Below are 18,313 nucleotides of genomic sequence, written 5' to 3'. Positions count from 1 at the left end.
ACTCCTTAAATTGCCCATAAAGTGTGGTTCCCAGCTAGTTCTGCCTCTAGCATTGGGAGAAGCCAACCCATCATCAGCTGAGTAGCAGAGGAAGCAGGGGCTGCTGTGTAGGGGCCTGTGGAAGAGAAAATGCTGATCCTTGAGCACTGGAGCCACGCGCACGGGGGTGAGATGCTCCCACTTTAAGTGACAGGTGGGACCCGAAGTGGACAGAGGCAGTGTCGATTCCAGCACGGCTCTGCCTCTTACCAGCTGAGATACCGTCAGGCAGGTTACTAAACATTTCTGGCCTCAGTGTTCCCAGCTGTGAAGTGGGAACAACACTGAGACTTGCCTTGAGTGTGATTATGAGGATGAGATGAGAAAGTACAGGGAGGGCTCTTAGCACAGTGCCTGGCACCCGTAAGTGACCAACCAGGTTTGGCTCCTGCCACGTCATTGTCACTGTCCCCGTCATCCGATTCACCATCGTCTCTTCCTGGGCTCGCCTCATCCCGTGGGAGGCTGGGTAGACTCACCCACACTGCTTACAGGATGGTTTCCTCTATCTTGGCTTTTCGTGTGTTTGTCCCAGGGCTTACCCTTGACTGGAGAAGGTTAAATGTGACTGTGATTTGTCTCCTCTGATCTGCGGAGGTGCTGGTGGAAACATAGGCTGACGGGGCCCCGGAGTGGACGGGGCCTGTGGTCACTAACTCCTCCGTGATGGGCCGAGGGGGACTCAGAGCACTGTAGTGGCTTTCTGGGCAGGGCCATCCCCAGGTGTAGTTCTCCTGGCCCAAGGGCTGGGAACTGCTGCCTAGTTTCAGAGGTCAGAGGTCAGCCTGCAGGGGGCAGGTGAGGTGGGTGAGGCCCAGCCTGGTGACCTCAGTGGTGAACAGCACAGTGATTACACATGTATACTCTTTTTCATATTCTTTTTCATTACACGTTATGACAAGATATTGAATGTAGTTCCTTGTTCTCTACCCTTCTTACACTGTTAGTAGGAATATAATTTGGAGCAGCCACTGTGGAAGACAGTATGGAGATTCCTTAAAAAACAAAAAAATAGAGTTAGTGTATGATCCAGCAATCCCACTCCTGGGCATATATCTGGAAAAAACTAATTTGAAAAGATACATGCACCCCAGTGTTCATAGCAGCACTGTTTACAACAGCCAAGATGTGGAAGCACCTAAATGTCCATTGACAGGTGACTGGATAAAGAAGTTGTGGTATATATACACAATGGAATATTACTCAGCCATTAAAAATGAAATAATGCCATTTGCAGCATGACCTCACCTTAATTTACATCTGCAGAGGCCCTATTTCCAAATAAGGTCATGGTCACAGGTACTGGTCGTGGGGTGGGCCGTTTGGACTTGAACATACCTTGCAGGGGACTCAGTTCAGCCCCCAAACATGCAGTCATGTGGTCAGTGATGGGTATGTTCTCGCCGCCTCCTCCTTGGCGTCCTTCGGGTGCTATTCCCTCTTCTGGCCTCCCAGGGCCTGGGTTCCACCCCGTCTGTGCCCCTGTGAACTTGGGACGTCCTTGAGCCCCTGCGGATTGTGCTGGGTGAGGGGGTAGCAGCCCTCGCTATCTCATGAGTGTGTCAGAGCGAAAACCCGATGAGAGTGAATGTCAAAGCCCTTTAAAGATGGAACAAATGTCTGGTACCATTTCGGCAGAAAATGTCACAGGACAGTCGCCAACTCTGGCTTTTAGCAATCTTAAATGGCGGCCTGCGAGCCGCCCTGGGAGAGTGCTGTCAGCAAGGGCTCACTTTGGCTGTCAGTGTCCATTTCATCGTTTCCTCGTGGTTTGTGCGTCTCTTGCGTGTCTTGCTCTCACTTCTGGGAGGCAGGCTCCCACCTCCTTGCTAACGATCCCTCCCAGGGGGCTCGGCACCAGGGAGACCTGCTTCTTGCTGCAGCCAGACGTTGGCAGTCCTCCCAGGTGGAGACAGGCAGGGCCGAGTCCCCCCAGCTGGTGGGGCCCGGAGCCTTGCTAGTCACTTCTGTGCTTCAATTCCTTACTGAGCAAATAGAGACTTCCGTACTGCGGGGGTTTCCTGGGGCTGCCCTAGCAGAGGCCCACAAACTGTGTGGTTTAAACAACAGTCCTCCAGGATCAAGGCGTTGGCAGGGTGCTTCCTTCCGAGGCCTCTGAGGGAGGGTCAGTTCCGGGCCTCTCTCCTTGGCTCGTGGACGGCCGTCTTCTCCCTGTGTCTCTGCTCATTGACTTGCTTCTAGCATGTCCATCTCTGTCCAAACGTCTCCTTTTTATGAGGACGCCAGTCATGCTGGCTTAGGGCCCACCCTCTTGACCTCATTGTGACTTAATTAATTATGTCTGCCATGACTGCTTCCAAATCAGGTCCTGCTCTGAGCTACTGAGGGGTGGTGGCTGGGACTGCAGCTTAGGAGTTTTTGGGGACATGACTGCACCCACCACAAGCACCCCCTGCATGCACTGCTGTGAGGCCCCGTGAGACAGTGCAGCTGTCAGTTTCCGGTTCCTTGCTGTGCTTCTTTGCCAGGTTCGTGGGAGCACAAGGGATCCCTGTGTTTATTGGGGTGTCTTTGCATCAGGCACTCTCCCCAGGCTCTACGTCTGTTGTCCACTCATTTTGTCCCTCAGCGACCTTTGAGGGCGGCACTATTTTATCCGTTTTACACGTGAGGAAGTGGAGGCATGGAGAGTCCCAGGGTCCTGCAGATTTGCAGTGGTGGGGCAGGATTTGCACCCCAGCAGGCTGACCCCAAGATGGGCTGGTGAATACCATCATCAGTGGGTCCAGGTTCAGCATTTAACAATTGCTCACTCAGTACAATGAGGTGTGCTCGGGCGTGAGCCGGGCACCGGGGCTGGGAAGTAAGACAGGACCCCTGCCGGTGCAGGATGATGAGACTGAGGCGGCGGGGAGGGGGATGAGGGTGGAGACAGAGGAAGGGGGAAGGGGCCTGACAGCCTGTGGGTCACTGTTGGGGACCCTGTGTTTGGAATGAGGAATGGAACCAGGGCCATGGGGTTTGTCAGAGTCTTCCAGGCTGTCTTCCTCTCAGAGGGCACTGACAGCCCTGACTCTGAGCATCTTGGAGTCACAAAGGGCCACCTTGAGAGGAAGACATCCGCCTGAGGGGGCCCTGGGGAGACATAAAGTACCAGCCAGTCACCAGCTCCTGGGGGAGCATAGCCTTTTAAAATTAAAATGCTAGAACCTATTGATAACAACACTGCAACGCCAGGTGGTGCCCTTCAGGGTCTTGGTCCCGTCCGTGGCCGTGGCCGTGCACGTGTGAAATCATACTCAGAGTTCTGAGAGCGTTGCACGCATGCGTGATTTCCCAAGCCTGAGGGTGCATTTCCAAAGGGGTGGGGCCTAGAGGGGTTAAAAACCACGGGCAAGCGGTCTTAAATGCCTTTCCCTGGACAACGGTGGTGACCCCCGAATGACCTTCCTTCATAAACCCCCAGTGGCTCCATTGTCTTGGGACCCAGCCCCACTTCCTAACCTCTGCATTTGAGCCCCTGCTGCTCCAGCCCGCTGCCCCAGGCTCACTGCCCACCCACCCTGGGCTCCTGCAGGCCCCTGAATATGCCAGCCTCCTCCAACCTGTTCACCTTCCGTGTATCTAGGAGCTCCTACAACCTGTTCCCCGTGGCCGCTTGGTAACCCTGTTACTGTCTGTCCATTGGGTAAGAATGTCACTTCCTCCATGAGGTCTCTCCTGACCTCACGTCAGCTCTTCCCCTCTTCAGTGCCCCCATTGTGACATGCACCCCTCACAGCTGTGCCTTCCTCCTCATCACCACCTGGGGTCCATTCAGCCCTAAGTCGCAGCCCCGCCACAGGCTGCGGAACGCTAGGTGGGCGGGTGACTCAGTGAGTAAGTGGCCGCAAGAAGGTATTTCCTCCACTGCCTGTGGGGAATGGAAGCTTCCAGCTGAAGGGAGCACTTCAAGATGGGAATGCTGGGAAGTGAGGTATAGAAATTGGGAACCCAGAGGGAAGTGAGCCCCATACAGAAAACCATCACAGATCATTATTAGGGTGCCTCCACCCAAACCGGCCCCTTGGTTACATCTGATGGGCTCTGGTGTCGTGGTGTAAATTATGATGAGAGTAATCATTATGAGAAGATATTTTATTTGCTTCATATTCGCAAAGCACTTTCCCAGATAGGATCTCATTTGATGCCGGGAGGTAGCCAGGCAGGGATCAGCGTTTTTGTCCCCAGCCCCACAGAAGGGGCACATGCTTGCCTGGGATCACACAGTTCACAGTGCCTAGAGCCAGGTGCTTGGAGCCCCTAAGGGATGACCACCGCAAGAGCAAACTCCTGACCTGGGGAGGGGTTTGGGGAGGGGGGTTCTGCTCAGGATCACAGGAAAAAGAAAATTTAAAAGGACTGTGGTTCGCAAGGTAAGCCGGGCTTACCTGCAGATGTGTCCAAATGCTTTTCAGCAAGTGGGCACTGTGCACCGTGCACGTCCCAGGCACCGTGCCGGGCACTGGGGCTGGAGGGCTGACCAGGCTCTTCAAAAGCTTACAGGGGAGACAGACACAAGAGCAGAAACGGCACTTCGGGCAATGACTGCTACAGCAGGGGACAGCCGGGGAGCTGTGGCCTGGCCTAGAGGGTAACAAGAAAACGTACGAAGAGATTAAAAGTCGTACACTTAATAATATCAGTGTCAGGCAGTCATCCCAGAGCTGAGGTCACGCCCCCGGGGACAGCGGCACCAGGAATGCTGGATGCTCTGGCCAGCCTCTGCGCCCCAGCAGTGTGAGTAGAGCGACCCCTGGTGGCAGATACAAGAATCTTCATTGTTCCCTGAGTCCAGGCAGCCCCCGCCTACTCAGAGCTTGCACCTGCAGAAGTGCCTGTCACACAGCTGTCACTCACTCCGGCAGTGGCAGCGAGCAAGAACTTTAAAACATAGTGTCAACAGTGTCAAAAAACAAAACATAGGCAAAATCCAAGAACATAAGAATAATATAAAAGGAAATAGAAATGGCCAGTGATCTTACCAAAAAATGTCAGTTCCATTACTTATAAAATAAGTACAAATCAGCAAAACCTCAAGATTCCATTTTATTCTAAATACTTGTCAAATTTTAAAAGTATCTCAGCACTGTTTGTAGTTGGTAAAACTTGGAAACAACGTACCTGTCTGATCAGAGGGACCCGACCTGGTGAGTGAAGGCGTTCCTCACGTCAGAGATTAGTGGGCAGCCCCCAAATGGCACGTTGCAGAAGAACGTGCAGGAGACATGCTCCTTTGAGACCATCACGTGAAAAATGCACAAAGCAAAAAGTCAACATTTTGGAGAAACAGACTTTTGAAAGAATTTAAATGTCTATGGATAGAAAAGAGCCTGGCGGGATTTGTTCTAACTCATTCATAATATTTGTTTTTGGCTCACGGTATTCCTTGTTTTCTTCTTTTTTATTATTTTTCAAGATAATTACACGTTTAAACTAAAGCCACGTAAAGCTACAGGCAAATGCTCCTGCGAGTGTTGAAAAGCAGGAAGGGTTGACAAGACTGAGCAGAGAGGGGCAGGAAGCGGGGGAGAAGGCCCGGGTCAAGTTCGGAGACCTGCATTCTGGTCCTGTTCTCCCACCACGTGTGCTGTGCAACCTCAGACAAGTCACTCTCCCTCTCTGAGGATGGCTTTCATCACTTGTGAAATGAAGGGGGTACACATCATCGTCCAGGAAGCCCTCCACTGGATGGCACCGCCTCGAGGCAGGGGTCTGTGCGCGTGTTACCCATGGCTGCATCCCCAGCCCCAGAGCGGTGCCTGCCACGTAGTAGGTGTTCAGTAAGAATGAGCTGAACTGAACTGAAGTCAGTTGGAACGAAATTCAAATGGAAATGAACAGCACAGCGATGGCGGCCTTCGGCACTGCCCTCCGCCTCCCTGCCTCCGTCTGTTCCTTTCTCTTGCTTGTCTTGTGTTTTTGAATTTCTGTCTCTCCCTTTCTCTATCATAGTCCGTCTCTCTTCTTTCTTCCTCGTGGACCTCCTCTCTCTTCTCTGCTACCTTCTCTCCCTCTCCTTCATCTCCTTGTCTCCACCTCGTTCCAATGGTGATTTTAGGCTGTTGACAAAAATGTATAATTCTGATCAAGTGAGAAGCCAATGGATAAACCCCAGAGGCACCCAAAGTGCTGTGGGCGGAGGCCCCTGTGGCGGGCAGGCCGGGCAGGTCTGGGTGGGAGCAGAAGGCTGGGCCCAGGCCTCTCTGGCTTTAACTGGTCTGGGCTGAAGCTCTGTTCTGGTGCTTGTTAAAAGCTTCTGGGTGATTCTAAGGTGTGGCCAGGGTGGAGACCCCTGGTCTATGACGAGAACTGGACAAGACACAAACCGTCACATGGGAACCAGAGGGTCACAAACTTGGGGCGTGAGGAGGAGGCGCTGTGGGAGGGAAGGGGCTTCATTCCGGGGCGGGGGGAGGTCAGGGAAGGCCTCAGCAAGGATTTGGCCTTTAAGCTGAGCCTGGCGGGGAGCAGGTGGGCCAGGCAGAGGGGCAGGGGAGAGAGGTGTAGGCGGCAGGCACTAGGGGTGCCAGGCCCCAGTGCAGGAGGGAGAGGGGTCCCCTTGGGGAGCAGAGATGGGGGTAGTGAGGCCCAGGGCGGGGGGAAGGGGTTCTATCTTTCAGGCCAGTGGGAAGCTGGAAGGGCTGGAAACAGGAGAGCAACCCCCAGCCCAGTTTCCATTTCAGTGCGATTGTTTGGATGCTGAGTGGGGTGTGGAGGCAGGGCGAGTGCCAGGTGCGGGGAGGGAGGGCTTTGCCAGCAAACAGCCGGCGGCCAATACCCAACCCAGGAGGATGCTCCAGGCAGGCAGGAGGAACAGCATACGCGGAGGTGCGGAGAAAGGCTGGGACCCGGGTGGGGACCCTGTGTCACAGGAGGCCCTGTGAGCAGAAACCAGGATGAGGGGCATCAGGGCCACAGTGGCCGCCCTGGAAGGGCCCCCGCGCCGGATTTCAGCACAGGAGCCGGCCCTGGGGCCTGCAGGGAGCCGGGGGTGCTGGCAGGCCAGAGAGTGCATTTTAAGGGGGTGTCGCTGGCCGCTGCGGGCAGGCTGGAGAGGAAGCAGGAGGCCCAGTTGGGGGTCGATGTGGGCTCTGCTGAGAACAGGTGAGGGCGTGGGGCACAGATGAGGGGGGCGGGGCATTACCTGCTCATTTCTGTTCCTCTCTTCCCTGGAACAGCACCTGACGCAGAGTAGGAGCCTAATGAATGCTTGCTGAGTCTGCAGCGTCTGCCTCCCTGCAGGTCTATCCATCTGGGTCTCAAACATTACTAAGCACCTAGTGCGGGGCAGGCTAGGATGAGGGCGCAGACAGAATGGAGGCCAGTATCCTTCCTGCAGGGCCTCAGGTGTGCTGGGGGGCCAGCTGGGAAGTGATCAGCACCCGTTAGAACCGGGCAGTGGAACCTGTGAGAGACCCACCCCCGGCCCCTAGTGGACAGCGGTTGGAGCTGAGATTTTCTGCCCCCCGCCACGACTTTGGTGCAGTAGGCGTGGTCAAGGTGCTGCCTCTAACATGCTTCATGGGGCGGGCAAACTCGGGGCTCCTTGCTGTACCCCTTCTTGCCTTTTGGGGTGAGGCCCAGGGAAGAGAAGTGCCACCCAGACACCTGGCTGTGGCATTAGGGGCTTGTGGACAGTTGAGGGGCAGGACCACCCGGAGGCCCGGGGCAGGCACCACCTCTGTGGGTGGACACAGATGGAACTTCGGCTCAGGAAGGAGAGGGGACTGGTGCCTTTGGTGCCCCCTTGGGAGCCCAGAGGAATCCTGGCTGCACAGACAAGCTCCTCATCTGCTAAATGGCGCCCGGGTGCTAATAGGGGGCAGTTTGGCTGGCAGAACCGAGAACACAGGACCAGATCATGTGCCCTCTGCTGTCCTCATCCAGAGAGGGGATCTGACTCCTTCCTGGGGTCCTTGGGAGGGACCTGTGGGGATGAAGTTGGAGGGAGCCACAACCAAGGGCACTGACAGCTTTCTTGACTTCTTGTGTCTCCCTCAAGGATGCGCTGGGCCGTGTTCAGGATGGATCGCTTCTCCTGCCGAGGGAGGATGCGCTGGGCGCCTGCGGAAGCCACAGCCGGCAGACCTCCCCCGACTCTGACGGGGCCCCTCCACCAAGGGGCTCAGCAGGTGTGTGGAACTGGGGTTAGCAGAGCCCTGTGCAGACACCCACTGACAGGGGCCAGCTCTCTGACGACATCCTGATGTTGGGGGCGGTGGGGTAGTTCCTGCTTTGCAGGCAGGAAGCTGAGGGTCAGAGAGGTAGTGTCGCTTGCTCAGTGCCACACAGCTGGGAGGGGTGGGGTCAGAGCCTGCAGTGTCCACAACAAGGTCCTTGATTTAGGCTCACTCCCTCAGCTCCCAGAAGAGGGCCAGCCAGGAGACACACGTGCCAGCATCACAGCAGGGATGTCCCCGGGGGATTTGTCTTTGCAGAAGACTGTGTGATGACCGGAAGCTGTTCCATCCCCCGCCCCCACCCAGTGACAGCTCAGCTGTGAGATGGCTGTGAGGTCTGGGGAGCTTTTGGGGCTTAGAAGCCCCTTGTCCCTAAGTTGTCTCTGATGGGAACAAATGCATCTGATAACAGTCTCAGGTACAGCTTCCAGGATCCCTGTTGCAAAAGCCACTGACTCGGGGAGCCCCAAGACCACAGCGTCCAACTGGGTGTCTGGTTTACATACAGACTTCCAAGGCCAAGTGCGGTTTACAGATGGGGGGTCATTTATACCCAGCGGTGCTGCTGACCAGCAAAGCTGACCTTTCCCCTCCATCCCATTTCTGGGGAGCAGAGCTGACAAGTCCAACAAGGTTAAATTTGTCCTCGGGGAAGGGGGCGGGGCCTGTCTGGCGAAGCCTGGGCATCAGCTCCTCCATCCACGTGCTGACTGTGAGGGGGTGGGGACCAGGAATTGTGACCCTGTGTAACCATGAAGCTGTGGGGCTGAGGGAGGTGTCACGGCTTTTGTCGCCTGTGTGGGCTTTGTGATCAGCGGAGGTGGCTTCCAGACCTGACTCTGGTGCTCATCAGTGAGCAGTCATCCCCATCTCCCAGCCTGGGTTCCTCACCTGACAGGGCAAGTGACCATCAGGCCACCTTTCGAGGCTCAAAGGCCTTGAACCTTGGAGAAGTGATGTCTAGTCCCAGCAGCAGGTGGCAGTGCTGGTGGCCGTCGTGGGATAGCTCCTACGAGGGTCTCTTTAACCCTTGGGTCCTGTCTCTTCCCAGGCCAGCCCTCCGAGGGGTCCTGCACCTGGGGCTGCATCGAGGCTGGACAAGGCCCCCCTGCTTTGATGCCAGGCCCGGAGACCACAGACGAGCTCCCAGGAGACTTTGCAGGATCTGACTGTGGACAGGTGAGGCCAGAGGCTTTCTGTGTGTCCGAGGCACCAGTTGGGTCTGATCAGCCCTACTGTGTGTGCTGCACAGTGTGGCTACCACTCAGGAGGTGGGAGAAGGAGGTAAAGAAGCTTGGGGTTTGGAAGAACGTTCTGGAAATAATTGAGAGGGAGATCTGAGGAGATGGAACGGAAGGCCTTGAGCTCTGAGTGGGGTGTGCAGGAAGGGAGCCCCAGCTGTGTGCCTGGGCCCAGCTGCCCTGCAGCCAAGACCTCACAGCACTGAAGGGGACCGGAATCCTGTCTTCATAGCCCACACTGCACCACGCTGTCCCCTAAGGGTCAGGAGCCTGGTTCCAACCAGCCCTGATGTGGGTCTGTGGTTCTAAAGAGAGAGGCCTTACTTCAGTCCTTCCCCTCTGGCTCTGGGCGGCCTGGTGTGCGGTGTCACACCCAAGTGCAGACAGAGCTGAGAACATGCCCCTGGGGTGGTGGAGGGACGACGTTAGACAGTCAGGAAACCAGGATGGGCAGCAGAAGAGCAGGCCACCTGGGCAGACCCGCCAGGTACAGGCGATGAGAGCAGAGTGGCCGGGGGTGGGGGGCTGCGGTCACGTGGCCCGAGGGCGCTCGGTGAGCCTGGACGGAGCCAAGCGCCACCTCCCAGGCCTCACCCGGCCTGGGTCTGTTCTGTGAGCTGGGCCAGTCCTTCTCTCTGGATAAATGCATTGAATAAGTGAATATGAAAATATGTTCAAAAGTATCTATAAAACGCCTCCTGTGTGCCCGGGACTGTTCCTGGCCCGGGTGCCTGCCGCCAGGAGCGGAGTCTACCCAGCACTGTCCCCTAGAGCCTTCCACGGCGCTGCAGATACCCTGCATCTGCGTCGTCCAGTAGAGCAGCTGTGAATCGCCCACGGCTTCTGGGTGCTTGAAATGAGGCTGGTGTGCCCGCAGAACTGAGTGTTAACTTTAATTGCTTCAAGTGTGAAGAGCCATGTGGCCCGTGGCTACCATACTGGGCGGTGCAGGGCCACGGGGGAGTCAGACGGCACTCACACATACGCAGAGTGAAGTGAGCAAGGGAGGTAAAGAGGGAGATGAAGCGGGGTGAATGGGCAGAGAGTGGCGGAAGTAGCCAGGGAGGCCTTTCTGAGTTTGAACTGAGATGTTAATGAAGCAAGAGTGTGAGCCATGTATCTGGGGGAAGGATACTCTGGGCAGCAGGAAGAGCAGGTGCAAAGGCCCTGGGGTGGTAACCAGCTTGGTGTGTTAGGAAGGCCAATGTGACTGGATGAGATGAGGTCAGAGAGGTGGGGAGAGGCTGTAGGGGGAAGGGGCTGCTTCACACTTCATCTTCTCTTCCCATCCCCAGTTTACTCCAGCTGAGCCCAACTTGGGTGAACAGACTCTTCTTCTCATCTGTGGCTGCCCCCCAGGGCAGTGGGTGGACGGCTCACTCCTCCCCGTGGAGCCGGCCTGGATGTCAGAGCAGAAACTAGCAGCCGCCCCAGCCCAGGAGTCCCTTCTGGTGCAGACGTCCACACGCCCTCCCTGGGGGCAGGCTGGGGACCCAGCTCCCCTGCCGCTGCCACTGCCACTGCTGCTCCTGGAAGCTTCCACAGAAGGACAGCAAGCCCAGCAGGGCCTGGAGGCCAGGCCCCCGCCTGCCCCCTCAGCTTCAGGACACCCCAGCCGGGATCATCACCGGGCAAGGAGCCACGATGCCTCCCTCTGCCAGGAGTCCCCATGTATTTCAAGTCACCGATTTCCCAGGAGAGGGCCCAGGGATCTAAAAGACCTTTGGAAGGAGGGAGGAGGAGCCCCAGGGTGGAGACCAGAGATGCAGGGGCTGAGGATTTGGGGCAGGAAGGAGGAAGACCTCAGTGACAGGTGCCAGCCATGTCAGGAAAGCTGTGAGAACCTGAGCCTGCAGGATGGTGTTGGGACCCCAGAGAGCTCGCAGAATGAGAACGGGGGTCCAGAACCGCAGCCCCCGCCGGAGGCTCTACTGCCTCTTCTGCAGCGGGCGGCCTCGGTGTCAGCGCAGGGTCCTGAATCCCTGGGCAGGAGGGGGCAGGGGGAAGGGCGTGTCTGGGGCTTGCGAGAAGGAGGGCTGTCATCATCCTTATCAGAGGAGGAGGCCCCGGAAGCCGCCTTCTCCAGCGCTCCGGGCACCAACAGGCCACCTCCCAAAGGTGCTCAGCCCCTTGCTGAGCAGGGCAGAGCCATCAGGAGAGTTCAGGGCAAGGAGAAAATCCACGTGTGGTCTGCAAATGCTCTGCTTCTGCCAGAGGACAGCCCTGAGGACAGCCCTGAGGACGAGGGACAGGAAGAGGAGGAGGAGAAGGTGTTGCATCTGGAAGGGTCCCGCTCGGGCCACAGGGATGTCCCGGAGGAGTCTGGCTCCGAGGACTGTGAGGTCCAGGAGACGCGTTTCTTACTGGACGAGGGAGGTTTGTTACCATCTCCAGGACTGGCCTTATTGCCAGAGGGGGCGGGACCCACCAGTCACCTCTGGGCTCCAAACGGAGCACACGATGGGATGGTGCTCAGGTTGGAGGAATTTGAAAAGGAGATGGAGGCTTGTTTCCAGCAACTCTCCATCCTGATGCGTGGGAGTGGGGGACGTGGGTGGAACACTTCATCATTGGCGGGAGAGAACTGGAGCTTTGCTCGAAGATGGCCCGGCTGCCGGGAGCACGCTTACCCTCAGCAGGCTTTGGCAAACCAGAGTACGGATACTTGGTTTGCCAACAACGCAAACCCCAGAAAGCGTAGTGAAGATGCTAAGCTGGGAAAGACGGAGGCCCTGGGAACCAGCCAAGTTCTTCCTGGGCTGGTGCCTGATCTGGTCGACTTGAGCCCAGGCCCCCCCGAGGGGCCCTCCGAGCTGGGTCAGTCTGGGCTCCCTCAGCAGCCGAGAACCCTCAAGGGGGTGAGAAGAAGGTTTCGTTGGCTCATTTCTGGATTGAAGAAAGAGAGTAGCAAAGTTTTACATGATAACGCCAAACTTCAGGGAGATCAGGAGAGATGCCACAGAAAACTGCGTATCCTGGAAAAAGAGAGGGAGAGAAATGCGAAAAAAATATCTGCACTTGAGCAGGATAAGAGTGTGCTGCTAGGAGACATCGCTCACTTACGGAGGGAGCTGGACCAGCACGTGCAGGTCATTTCGGACCTTGAAGACTGCAATGGGAAAAGTTACTGCAAAATTTCTGAACTTGAAGAGGAAAACCAAAGACTGAAAAGAGACCTGGGGCAGCTCCAGAAAGCCATGTCTGCGAGCATCAGAAAATCCAAAGGCGGGATGGGGTGCATCACCCTGGAAAACCGGGAGCTCAGTGCGCTGACTTCGGAGCTCGGAGTCAGTTACAAAGAGCTGATAAAGGATGTAGTTCTGGGAATAGAAGACATGATCCGGGCCTTCAGGGCAGAGAACGAACACCTCCTACGCAGGATCCGAGTCCTGGAGGGAGAAGTCACTTCAGGGAGCAGCACAGATGGGGGGCGTTTGGTGGGAGCAGAGGCGTGTCCCCAAGGAAAAAGCACAGTGGTGGTGGACAAGGTGAACGCTGGAGAAAACGGGGTGCAGGTGACTCAGCTTTCAGAGCAACTGACTCTAAGGGTCCCTGGGCCACCCTCGGAGCAGGAAATGGGTCTGGCTGGAGGGTGGACGGGAACTTGCTCAGGCCTGGAGAATTCTAGATGCAGTTCTGAATCTACTGCTCCATCACTGGTCTGGGGAGATGCTCCAGGGTCCAGCGCCCCGCAGGGAAACACTGGTGAGGAAGGAGTGAAGGAGGCGCATTTGGAGAAAGAGGATAAGGGACCATCGTGTTCTGCAGACAGAGGGCGAGCTCTGAGGTCCCCACCCCATGGCCCCCAGGTAGGTTGATTCTGCATAGCTGTTTAATCATCTTGCTAACTTTCTACCACACCCTTTACTCACATGTCCTCCAGCAACCCTGGGAGGAACAGTCACCATCCGCATTTACCAGATGAGAAAACGTAGGCACAGAGAAGTTAAGTGGTTTGCCCTGAATCACACAGTAGGAGGAGTGGAGCCTGGACTCCACCTGGGCAGTCAGAGTCCGTGTCTTTATTCTTCCCTATGACAGGATGTGAGTCTGCCCCCTGCCTAGGCTGTTTTGGTATCTGGTGGGGCATGGAGGGGGTGTTTACACTTCAAGATCAGAGCTTGTATTTTCAGACCGAGGGTTTTTCAAGCAGCTCAAGGCATAATTCTGCACATTCTTTCTAAAAATTAATTTTTATTGAGATATAATTGACATTGAACGCTGTGTAAGTTAAAGGTGTACAATGTGTTGATTTGATGGGTTTATATATTACAGTCTGGTTACCACCACAGCTTCAGCCAAAGCCTCTATCACTCTGGGTGTTGGGTCTTGAAAGGAGAGAGCAGCGGGCTTTGGAACTCAGTCAAACAGGGTTCAAACCCGGTTCTGCTCTTACGGCATCGGAGACTTCTCTGAGTCGTCTTCCTCGTCTGTGAACAATACTGGACCTCCCGGGCCCCTAAGCTCGTGGCAGTCTCATGATGGTCTTGACTGTCTGTAGGACGTTTAGTATCGAGCCCTTCGCATACCTTCATATCCATTCTTGCTGCCTCTCTGCCTCTGTCTCTCTGTCTCTTCCTTTCTAATTTTATCAGTCATTTCACAGGGTCATCTTCTGGTTTTGTTGCTTTTCTTTACTGTATGTCTGTGTTTTATGTCATTGGTAGCTGCTAACATCTTCATTATTTCCTTTCTTCCACTTTCTTTTGGTTTAACTGGCTGTTCTTTATCTTCTTGGGTTGAAAGTTTGGATCATAGATTTTCAACTGTTATTCTTTTGTGATCTACGCATTTAAATCTAGACATTTCTCTCTAAGCACTGTTTCAACTGCATCCCACACAGTTTGATACACTGTACTTTTTGTGTCTGTTCAGTTCAAAGTAACTTCTCATTTCTATTGTGATTTTTTCCTTGGCCCATGGGTTATTTACAAGTGTGTTGCTGAATTTCCAAGCGTCTGTGGAGTTTTTAGTTAGATGTTTGCTATTTATTTGTAGTTTTATTCATTGTTATCAGAAAATATATATTATATTATTTTAATCTTTTAGAATTTGTTGAGATTTGTTTTCTTGACCAGGTTATGGTCTATTTTGGTAAATATCCTATGTGTCCTTGTAAAATGAATGTTCTGTGGTTGCTGAGTATTAATTAGGCCAAGCTGGTTAATTGTGCTGATCAAATCTTCTGTATCTTTACTGATGTGTTGTCTATTTGTTTTGTCATCTTTTGAAATCTCCAACTCTGTGTATATTTGTTTCTTTCTTCTTTTTTGTTATGTTAGTTTTGATTCATACATTTTGAAATGATTTATGAGATATACCCAGCTTTAAGGCTATGATGTATTCCTGATGAAATCGACTCCTTTGTGATGATGAAATGTCTCTCGTTACCTTTCACACGTCTTGCCCTACAGTCGACTTTTTTTTCTGATATTAATGTAGTCATATCAGTTTTTTCCATAAATATTTTCGTGGTATACAACTTTCTTACACCATCTATCTTTTTTATTTTAACCTATCAGTATCTTTATATTTAAAGTATGTTTCTTAGAAATGACATATGGGTTTTTTTTTTTTTTAACTTAGTTCAGTTTGACATCCTCTGTCTTTTAGTTTGAGTGTTTGGTCCATTTACATTTCATATACATAATGGTGTAATTGGCTTTATGTTTACCCTCTTGCTGTTTCTTCTATTTATCTCTTCTGTTCTGTTTTCTTTTCTTCCTTTGTTTTTGGTATTAGTAAACTATATTCTATTATTCTATTTTCTTCCCTGTTAGCTTATTTTGTTATACATTTTAGTGTCATTCTTTTAGTGGTTATCCTAGAAATTTCAAAATGTATCTATTAATTATTAAACTTTACTTTAAATTAGTATTTTCCATGTCTCAAATAATGCAAAAATCTTTTAATGGTTTAACTCCATTTATTCTTTTTCTCTTTTTTATTGTTTATTTTTATCAACTGTGTTACTTCTATGTAATATATGCCCTACAAGGTGTTGTTATTATTGTCATTTGAAACAGTCAACAATCTTTTATATTTACTCAAATCTTTCTACATTCTTGTGCTGTTTACTTCTTCTGCTTCTTTGGATCTGTTTTTACATCTGCCTGAAGAAATTTGCTATTTCTTATAGTGAGGGTCTGCTGGTGGTGAATTCTCTCAAATTTTTTTTTATTGAAAACAATTTTTCACCTCCACTTTAAAAGATTTTTTTCCTCTGGATTCAGAATTTTAGGCAGATACACTCCTGTCTTTTGACACTTTAAAGGTCTCATTCCATTGTCTTCTGGCTCCCAAAGTTTCTGTTCAGAAACTGAATAATTTGTCTTTTTTTTTTTCCCTGAAAGAAATGTATCATTTTATCTCAGACTATTTTAAGCACCTGCTTTTAACCTTTGGATTTTGGCAGTTACACTATGATGTGCTTACCTGGGCTTTTATGTGTTCACCCTGCTTGGTTTTTCTGAACTTCTTGAAACTGTAGAATCATGTCTTTAATCAGATTTGGAAAATTCTTGGCCATTATTTCTTCAGATATTTTGTTCTGGTCTATTTTTCTCTCCTTTTAAAGACCCGGATTTTAAAAAATTGTATCTCACATATTTTGAAACTATTCTATTTTTTCCTTTTTTTTATGCCTCAGTTTGAATTTTCTGTTGACCTTTTAGTTCACTAATCCCATGTTCTGCTGAATCCTGTTTTCTAATAAATCCATCCAATTTATTGTATTTTGCGGTTTTAGAAGATCCATTTTATCCTTTTTAAAAAAAGATTCTAATTCTCTATTGCAGTGCTCCATCTTTTCATTCCTTTTGTCTATCTTTTCCTGTGTTAAAAAAATCTGTACGATCAGTCATTTTGAAGGCCTTGTCTGCTCACCCCAATATCTGGATCATCTCTGGGTCTGTTTCTACTGACTGTTTGATTTCTTGGTTCAAGTCTCATTCTCCTGCTTCTTCCTGTGACTAGGACTTTTTATGTTAATGTTGGGCGTTGTGTAGAACATGGTGTAGAGATTCCTGGTTGTTAGCTTCCTCCAAAGAATGTTGAATGAGTTTTGTTCCAGTGAGTAGCTGAATGATCAGCAGACTGTGTTATTCCTGTGCAGGCCAGTTACAGTGTTCCCCTCGGTCCCAGGGCTCAATTTTTCTCCTAATGTGTGGTCCTTCTTCTAGGGCACGGCCTTTCAGTGGTACCCGCTGAGTCCCCAGAGCATTCACCAAAGACTCTCCACTTTGGCTCGGGCGGAACACTGCCATCTTTGTAGCAGTGTGTGACCCCTGAAATCTCTTTAGTATTGACCTCCCAGCTGCTGCTCTCTGCTAAGCCTCAGAGTCTTGCACTATACTTCACTGCTTATGATTTAACCAAGGACCCAAGGATATTTCTAGGACAGCATCTGGATTTCTCCTCTGCAGCTCTCTTCCCCCTGGTACTTTGTCTCACCAACCTCAGCTGTCATGGCATCCCTGAGCCCCAGTCTTCTATGCCGATTCCACCTAGCAGGACCACCACATTCAGCTTGGGGTCTAGCTCCCTGAACCACGGAAAATGTTCCAGGGGGAAATCCAGGGGGATGTGGCGCTTTCCTTGTTGTGCATCCTTTCCCTCAAGGACTGTAGCCCTGCGTCAGCTGCCAGTCAGTGCCTGCAAAGCATCGTTTTTATACATTTCCCTCAGATCCTATAGTTCTCAAATCCCAGCCGCTGAGACCTGGTAGGAACTGGAACTCTGAGGAGGTGAATATCGAGCTGAGGGTTTCAAGGTTTGAAAGGAACAGTAGATGAAGAACATTCCAGGCAAGGGGAGAAGCAAGTGGCCCAGACTCTGAGGCAAGAATGAGCCTGGCTTGTTGAAAAAGCGGAAAGTAGTCAGTGTGGCTGGAACACGGTGGGCAAGGCTGGGGCATCGTATGAGATGAGGCTGGAAAAGTTGTCATGAGAAAGATCACAGGAGGCCTTACAGGCGCTGGTTAGGGTCATCTCTCAGTGCCGCAGGAAACTGTTCGCGGATTTTAAGCAGGAGAACAACATGATTAATTTTTTTTGTAAGAAGATCACTGTCTGCTGTAAGGAGAAGGGGCAGGTGGGCACAGGGCGGACAGTCAAGAGGATTTTGCCGAGAGATGATACCAGAGGGGAGGAACTTGGAATTTGGATAAAAAGAAAAGGGGGGGGGATTCCAGAGAAAAGCTAGAATTGGAAGCAATGGAATTGGTTGGCGGCTAGAGGGTAGAGGGTGAGGAAAGCTTCCCCTTCCCTTCATCCCAAGTCACAAACCTGGTCATGTTTTTATTTGGCGTAAAACCCTTCTATGTCTTCCTCCTGAGCTTGGTATGAAGTCCAAATTCCTTCTGGTGAGTTCTAATCTGGCCCCTTGAGAGCTTCAGCTGTTGCTTTATATTTTCCTCAGTCCCTACACGCCTAGACCCTCGGCCCGCCCCTCCCGGCACCCCGGCTTTCTCCTGGGGGCTGCCGCCATCCTCAAGGTCTCACGTTAGGGCATCTCCTCCCCCCCACCCCAGGATGGGTTCAGTGCGGAGGCAGCTCCTGCACATCTCTCCCCAGCTCTGCACTCAGTGATGCCATTTGGTACCTTGCCGTGGCCTTGATGGTGCACACACCACGGAAATAGCAAACGCTGCACGTTCATGTGCCCCTCCCTCCCCGGAGAGTGGGCATTGTACATTCGCCGCCACCTCGCTGGTGTGATGGGCGCCTCTGATGTGGTGCCTCTCTTAGGCCCCTGCAGCCCCCTGGCTTCCCCTTACCATGCTGTGTTGTATGGCCTTTGTCTGCATCAATCTCTTCCACCAGACAGAGCGCCCTGAGGGCCGCATTCACC

The 18,313-nt window shown here is 52.4% G+C and overlaps 1 protein-coding gene across 1 annotated transcript; it reads left to right on the top strand.

The window, feature by feature from the left end:
* Positions 1–3,587: 3,587 nt before the first annotated feature.
* Positions 3,588–14,080, top strand: LOC141575010 (uncharacterized protein C4orf50-like). The gene is made up of 7 exons (XM_074352937.1): positions 3,588–3,661; positions 3,752–3,859; positions 7,024–7,146; positions 7,476–7,542; positions 8,045–8,174; positions 9,274–9,401; positions 10,759–14,080. The coding sequence occupies exons 1-7, from the start codon at positions 3,588–3,590 to the stop codon at positions 13,279–13,281; spliced, it is 3,153 nt and encodes a 1,050-aa protein (XP_074209038.1). The 3' UTR covers positions 13,282–14,080.
* Positions 14,081–18,313: the final 4,233 nt, after the last annotated feature.

Source organism: Camelus bactrianus, chromosome 2, assembly GCF_048773025.1.
Source record: "Camelus bactrianus isolate YW-2024 breed Bactrian camel chromosome 2, ASM4877302v1, whole genome shotgun sequence".
Lineage (NCBI taxonomy): Eukaryota > Metazoa > Chordata > Mammalia > Artiodactyla > Camelidae > Camelus > Camelus bactrianus.
This window is presented reverse-complemented; position numbering and strand designations above follow the sequence as displayed.

Excerpts from the sequence above, each read along its gene's own strand:
- LOC141575010 (XM_074352937.1), top strand. The coding sequence starts at position 3,588 with ATGCCAGCCTCCTCCAACCTGTTCACCTTCCGTGTATCTAGGAGCTCC. Across the intron at positions 3,662-3,751 it reads CTGTTCCCCGTGGCCGCTTG|TGCCCCCATTGTGACATGCA; the intron begins GTAACCCTGTTA and ends TCCCCTCTTCAG. Across the intron at positions 7,543-8,044 it reads GTGCAGTAGGCGTGGTCAAG|GATGCGCTGGGCCGTGTTCA; the intron begins GTGCTGCCTCTA and ends GTCTCCCTCAAG.